Source organism: Sorex araneus, chromosome 5 (genome assembly GCF_027595985.1).
Source record: "Sorex araneus isolate mSorAra2 chromosome 5, mSorAra2.pri, whole genome shotgun sequence".
NCBI classification, from domain to species: Eukaryota; Metazoa; Chordata; class Mammalia; order Eulipotyphla; family Soricidae; genus Sorex; species Sorex araneus.
In genome coordinates this window covers 50,049,550-50,056,493 of record NC_073306.1, presented here as the reverse complement: position 1 = coordinate 50,056,493, position 6,944 = coordinate 50,049,550, and the positions used below count along the sequence as shown (strand labels likewise).

The window sequence follows — 6,944 nt, the reverse complement described above, 5'->3', positions numbered from 1 at the left end:
AGCCGGCAGAACGCATGAGGTCACCTGGAGCCGCGCCAGCAGCAGCTGCGAGGACACGCCCGCGCTGCGGAGGGAGGCGGTGTCAGGCTCCGCAGCCCCGGGAGTTCCCCGCCCGTCTCTCTCGGAGGCGTGGCCCGGAGTCCGCCCAACGCCCGCCGGCGTTCCGGACGTCCCCCAGGCCACGCCCCCTAATCAGCCTCCAGGCATAGGAGTGGTCGGTTCTCCGGACCCGCCCAACACCACGCCCCGGAGCTCCGGCCGGGCCCACCCATTTCCTCCGGAGAGTCCCGAGACTTTCAGTCTTGGCCCCACCCCCAGGGAAGCCCCGCCCCGTGCCCCGCCCCGGGGCTTGAAGCCGCTGAAGCAGCGGCCGCCTGGGAGTCGCGCGCGGGGCGTGAGGCGGTGCTGAGGAGCCGGAGCTGAACCGAGCTCGACGCCCGGACTGTCCAGGAGGCACGCGCGGCGCGAGCCCGCACCGGAGACCCCCGAGAGCAGCCGCCGCCCACGCCAACGCCGTTCGCGGAGCGCAGCAGATCTAGCCATGGCTTTGTCGATGCCGCTGAACGGGCTCAAGGAGGAGGACAAAGAGCCCATCATCGAGCTCTTCGTCAAGGTGAGCGCTCGACGGCCGTCCCGCCGCGCCGAGCTGGCGCCGTGGGGCCGCGGGGGGCGGTGTCCGGGGGCGCGGGGCGCGGGCGAAGCCCGGGCACCCCCGCAGCGCCCTCGCGCGGTGCCGGCCGCCCCCGGGGCTGAGGGGAGCGCCGCTCGCGCGCCCCCGGCCCATTGTCTCGGCCCACCCGCGCTTTCCCGTTCCCGGAGGTCCCAGGAGCCGGGGTGGGACCGGCCGCCACAGAAAGCCAGCGCCCCTGGCGTCGGTCCCCGCCTCCAGCCGCGCCGATCCTGGTCGACTCCAGCTCGTGGTCCCGCGTCGCCACCTCGGTCCCTGGTAGCCCCCAGCCCTAGGGCCGGGGGAGGATGGTACCCCCGCCCCAGGTGCGCGGCCCCCGAGTGCCCCCGCTCCCCGGCGCCCCGAAACCCTCCTGCGCGGAGCCGCAGCCCGCAGTCAGCCTCAGAGCGCTGGACAGAACTCGGAGCGCCCGTGGCTATGAAACTGGAACTTTTAATTTTTTCAGAAAAAAAAAAAATCCAGAAAGAAGCCTCCGGAAAAGCCCGAGATTCCCCGCTTGGGGTTTTCCTGTCTGAGGTATTTTACCACCATCTGGTTTTCTTGTTTCTCAAACGCCGAGTGTTGCGTCTGATGCAACCTCCTGGCTGCTCCCCGCGGCGGTGCTGCCGGGGCAAGGATCGGGTCTGCCGCTGTGTCCGGGAAGAAAAACGGATGCGGGGGAGAATTCTTACTGGAGTTCTCAAGGGTTGATTCCCGGCCCTGGTGAATTCAGTTTTAAAATCCTGAGCTACCCGATTGGCAGACACACAGTAGCCCCGTCTTCCAACTCTCCACCCCCACCCGCCGCGTTTATGTCTTTAGTTTCAGCGAATGAGAGCAGTTAGGAACATCTGGATCCAGCAGCCTCCTTCAAAACTTCTATAAAATCCTTGACGCTTGCGTCAGCAAGGCTTGCTCGGAGCTGTTTTCGGAGCTGGAAACTTAGCAGGAGTCTAGACCCAAGTTTACGTTTTTTTCCCCTGCGTTTTGTTTTGAAGACCAGAAGGCACTGCATTAGGTGTATTTGAGAGAGGAAAGAAGGGATCAGCAAAGGATAAAAATGTTTGTCTTAGTTTTTCCCCCCCCTCCCCTCCCACTTAGCAGTTTCAGCTCAGGACCTTAAATAGCAGACCTTAAATAGACCCCCTAAGACTGCAGAGTTTCGGTTACTTTGGTAGATGGAGTTTTTTGATTTGCAGAGACTGTCGGGAGGAACCCTGAAATAAGAGAAAGGAAAGGAGTAGAAAAAGGCAACATGGAAAAAGAAGAGTGAGTCAGAGATTAGCGTTCAAACACTTTTCATTGAGCTAGGATTAGGAAGGAATTTCCGTAAATTCAAAAATAGTGTATCTACTGAAAAAAAATCTGTAAAAATACGATACTTAATGGTGAAACTATGGGAGTAGCATTAAATTTCGAATTAGATTACAAATACTTTGAGTAATGGCTTTTTCCCAGCTTTATATAAAGTACCCCATGCCAAACCAATAAGACATGAGAAAGAAATGAAGCATCTGAGAGGAAGATCACAGTGCTCTTAATGCTCTACTTAATGAGGATTTAACTCTTTAGTTAGGAGCACAGAATGGTGCATTGTTTCCCAAATTTAAATCACTTGCATGCTCCTTCTTAATTTTCCTATTTGTATTGAATTAGTATTATTTGCCAGATACAATTAACTTAAAAATTTTCAAAGGTTAAAAAAAGTATGAAAATGATATTGCGAGGATGTAATAACAGGGAACTATGGTGTAGGTATTACGACTGTATTTCTTACATTCATAACTATGCTTTTTTTGTTTCTTGGGGGGGCAAACCCAGGGGCTACTTTTGGGGCTCTGAGCTCAGGGCTCACTCCTGGCATATCTCTGGGGGACTGTATGTGGAACAGGGAGTTGAACTGAGTTTGGCTTCATGCAAAGCAAATGCTCTAACCCCTGTACTATCTGTGGTCCTATATCCTGCATTTAATATGTTCAGAAACAGTATTAAAAAGGCTTAAAATCACATCTTTTTTTTTTCTTTTTTCTTTTTGAGTCATATTCAGCGGTGCTCAGGGGTTACTCCTAGCTTTGTACTCAGGAATTACTCCTGGTGGTGATTAGGAGACCCTACAGAATGCAGGGGATCAAACCTGGCTCAGCCATGTGCAAGGCAAACACCCTACCTGCTGTACTATTGCCCCTGAATCAGTTTCTGTTTTTGTATGTGAAGTGTCAGGTATCGAACCCAAGTCTCATACATAGCAGGCATGAACTTGGTTACTAAGCCACATCCTGGTTCTCAAGCACAGTTTTGTAGTCACTGACTAGGTTACTATGGTCAAGTTCTTTTTGTGAAATAAGAGGGAAAATATTTTCTGCTGTTGTGTGATTCAGCATAGGTATAACTTGATACTGCTATAAATCAGGACTGTTGTTCTAAAGGTTAAAATAAGGCTAGGTAAATTGTGGTGTCAAGAGTATCCTTTATTTCTCCTGAAAGCTTTTGTGGCAGATGCATATAGTGGAAAATACCTTTTTAAATGTCGTTATTTTGAAAGTGAGAGGGTGGGGACCAGGGAGATGACTTAAAGGGCTGGAGCATATGCTTTGTATGTGGGAGCCCCAGGTTGATCCTTGTCACCACATGGTCCCCAGAGCACTGCTGAATGTGGGGAAAAAAGTACCAGGTTAAGGTCATGACTGTCTAGGTTGTTGAACCGTATTAATTATTGTGTCAAGATGTATCTGAGTTTGTAGCAGAAAACTGAACAAATGTAAAGAATATTTAACATAACTTGTGTAGGTAGTTTTAAATGTGTGAGAAGGCAGGCTGGAGAGATAGTGTAGGAGTTAAGGCCCTTGTCTTATACCACACTGGACCTGGTTGTATCTCTGACGCCTTGTGTGGTCCCTTGAGCACCGACAGGGGTCACTTCTGAGTACAACCAGCCATAGCACAGCCATATGTGACCCAGATCAAAAACAAAAAACAAACTTAAAAAAGAGAAATTGGCTAGCATCTTCCCAACTAGTGTGATTATACTCAGCTACTTTTTCTTCCTTGTTTTTAGAGTTGTCTGTTTATGAGCCTAATGACTCAGATTAGCTGTCTGATAGCAGTTCTTTATTTCTGCTTTGTTGACTCCCAACACCTAGAGGATGGGTAGTAAAAGAAGTACACAGAAGTCATCATCCTTAACAGTGTCATCATCAGGACCCAGGCAGATGTATATATTTTGACATACAACTCCTGGTGGAAACCACTGACCAATAGGGTGACGTTTAAAGCCTGTAGCAAGGGTATGAGGTTCCTTATTATCTGACTGCTGCCTGGGTTTCTAATCCAATTTGTCCACTTACTAATTGTGTGTCCCAAGACACATTACTTAAACCTGTCTGTGACTCACTGCACAGTAGGGATATTAATAGACTAATCTCTTGGGAATAAACTAGTTAATGTATGTGGTATGTAATACGCTCAGAACATTGTCCCACAGAAAGCAAAGAAACACTTATTCTTGCCATTTTGCGTACATATACTTATATTTATCACAAATGAGAGAAGTTAGGAAAGACAGGGTTTAAGGAATTTTCTTTTGCTCATATAAGTTCAATTCCTTTTGACATTGCAGCTGCCCCACTTCCCACTAGCAACTTTGGTATGTGATGTAATATTTCTTTTTTTCTTAAAGAATTTTTTTCGGTCCTACCCAGTGATGCTCAGGGTATGACCCAATGGTTTTGTATATATATATTCATTAATCACACCTGATATTGCTTGAGAAACCATCTGAATGTCAAGAATTAAGCCTAGGTTGGGTGCATGCAAGGCAAGCAACCTACCTGCTGTACTATCTCTCTGACCCCAGTTATATATGATCTTGGTGAAGGAAGAAGTTCTAGTAGAGTTGTGGGGTGATTTAGGCTTCTTATTGAATCATATTAAGTTGGGGCAGTATCATATGATAGAAGGCGTTAAAATGCTGGAATTGGGGTAGTGGTTGTAAAAACTTAATCCGGTGCAGGGTGGTGTAACTCATAAGAATAACTGTTCAGGGGCCGAGATAACTCAGAAGACTGGTGCACACGCTTTGCACGTGGGTACCTCAGATTTGATACCTGGTACTTCATGGTCCTCTGGGCTGGGAGTAGTCTCCAAGTACTACCAGCTGTGTTCTCCTCCCTACTCTCCTACAAAAACAGAAACAGGGTAACCATGAGATTTTTGGCAGAATTTCTGGAGTCAGACTGCTCAATTTGAATTTGGCTTGTAGCAGTGTGTCAGGCAAGTTTCTCTTTTCTTTTTTACCTCTAATATCAGGATAATAATAACAATTTTCAATAGATCCTGAGAGGATTAACTGGTATGTTTATTAATTAGGCAGTGTAAGATGCCCCAAACAATAGTTCAAATAAGATGGCTTTAATTTCCTTTCTTACCTAGTAGTACATGGCAATTGGTACATGGTAGGTTTCCTCCTTAGAGCCTGTTACTGAACGATGGTTCTCTCAGCATGTTTCCACCAACCACCAGAGCATTTTCCTTCTCTGAAGTGTCAAAACTTACTTCAAAGTCCTAATTGCTGCCCTGTTGGAGCTTGGGAATATGAAGAGAGACACATCTTTTTAAGTGCCCCAACCCAGAAGTTCTACTTGTCACTTCCCTTCATATTTCATTAGGGAGAACTTTATTATATGGCTTCTTCTAGCTGCAGGGAAAGCTGTGACATGTGATTTAGCTGTATATCACTCTACATAAAATATTAGGAGTAGTGCTTATCACACAGTAAATTCCTATTTTTGATAGGTATTCAATATGTAGTATTGATGATAATGTATTATTATTGTTAATTTTGGTCCACATCCAATGGTGCATAGGGCTTACTCCTGGCTTTCTGCTCAGGGATCACTTCTGGCAGGGCTCGGGGGATCATATGCAGTACCAGGGATTGAGCTGGGTTGTCACTGTGCACATTAACCTTTGCACTATTTTGCTAGCCTCTGGTAGTATATTATTCCTAAATGTGGGCTTTATTAATAGGATTCAGGAGAGGAAACTGGCCTCAGTCTCTCATTTTTCTTTTTTTTTTCCTTTTTGGGTCACACCTGGCTCTGCACAGGGGTTACTCCTGGCTCTGCACTCAGGAACCATCCCTGGCGGTGCTCAGGGGACCATATGGGATGCTGGGAATCAAACCCGGGTCGGCCACATGCAAGGCAAACGCCCTACCCGCTGTGCTATCGCTCCAGCCCCAGTCTCTCATTTTAAAAAGCACAGATAAATGACAAATTTTCTATAAGAAATAATGTTGATAACTTCATTTATTTATTTATTTATTTATTTTTTCTTTTTTGGGTCACACCCAATGATGCACAGGGGGTCACTCCTGGATCTGCACTCAGGAATCACCCCTGGCAGTGCTCAGGGGACCATATGGGATGCTGAGAATCAAACCCGGGTCGGCCACATGCAAGGCAAACGCCCTACCCGCTGTGCTATCGCTCCAGCCCCGATAACTTTATTTTAATAACTGAGTAGAGTTAAATTAACACTAAGGCAATATTTGCATTGAATCTAATTGATTTGCTATTTGAAGTTTCCAGAGAAGAACAGTTCAGGAGATTGGAATGTGAAGTTAACCATTTATAGTGTGAGCAAGAAACAGTGCTGTCCCAAATTTGGGGCAGTGGAGATGCAGAGACAGAAACACAACATTAGGACATACCAGGAGTAGAAGGAAGGAAAGAAAGAAAGGAATTAAGAGTGACTGTTGGGGATGGAGAGCATGCAGGAGTCTGCCAGGTAACTGCTAAACTTTGGGATGAAACACTTAAGTCTTTTCTCTCAGAGAATGTATAATCTATGATTGATAAATGCCACTAGGTTAAGAGACAGTTTAGAAAAACTGATAGATTTAAAAACCAGTCTTTAACATCATAATGTCTAGATGAAGTGAAACGTTTAATATTTATGTTTAATGTCTAAACAATACCTTGGAAAAAAAGTTAATAGGAACTCTGTTCTTGGGGTCTCTTCTCAGGCCGTTGCTAAAGATGCTGCCTCTCTTGATAAGGTGAAGGTGAATGTTTTGGTTAACTAAGATACTGAAGAGAAGGAAACAACAGAGCCATGCTAATGTGGGGAGAGATGAGGCTTCAGAGCCAGGGGAAACTTAACACATGTGAAACCCAGTATGGCATAAGTAGGGAGTATCTGGCTGTTAACGAAAAATTACAGCTGGTTTGAACGGATGCTTTCAGAAATACCTAGAAGCCAGTAAAGGATAGTGAGC

At 46.6% G+C, this 6,944-nt stretch overlaps 1 protein-coding gene across 1 annotated transcript in view; it reads left to right on the top strand.

The window, feature by feature from the left end:
- Positions 1-355: 355 nt before the first annotated feature.
- CLIC4 (chloride intracellular channel 4) overlaps positions 356-6,944 on the top strand; it is a 70,858-nt gene continuing 64,269 nt past the window's right edge. Inside the window, exon 1 of the mRNA XM_004603453.3 lies at positions 356-613. Within this exon, the coding sequence (XP_004603510.1) occupies positions 542-613 (72 nt within the window). The 5' untranslated portion in view covers positions 356-541. The remainder of the gene's footprint in view (positions 614-6,944) is intronic.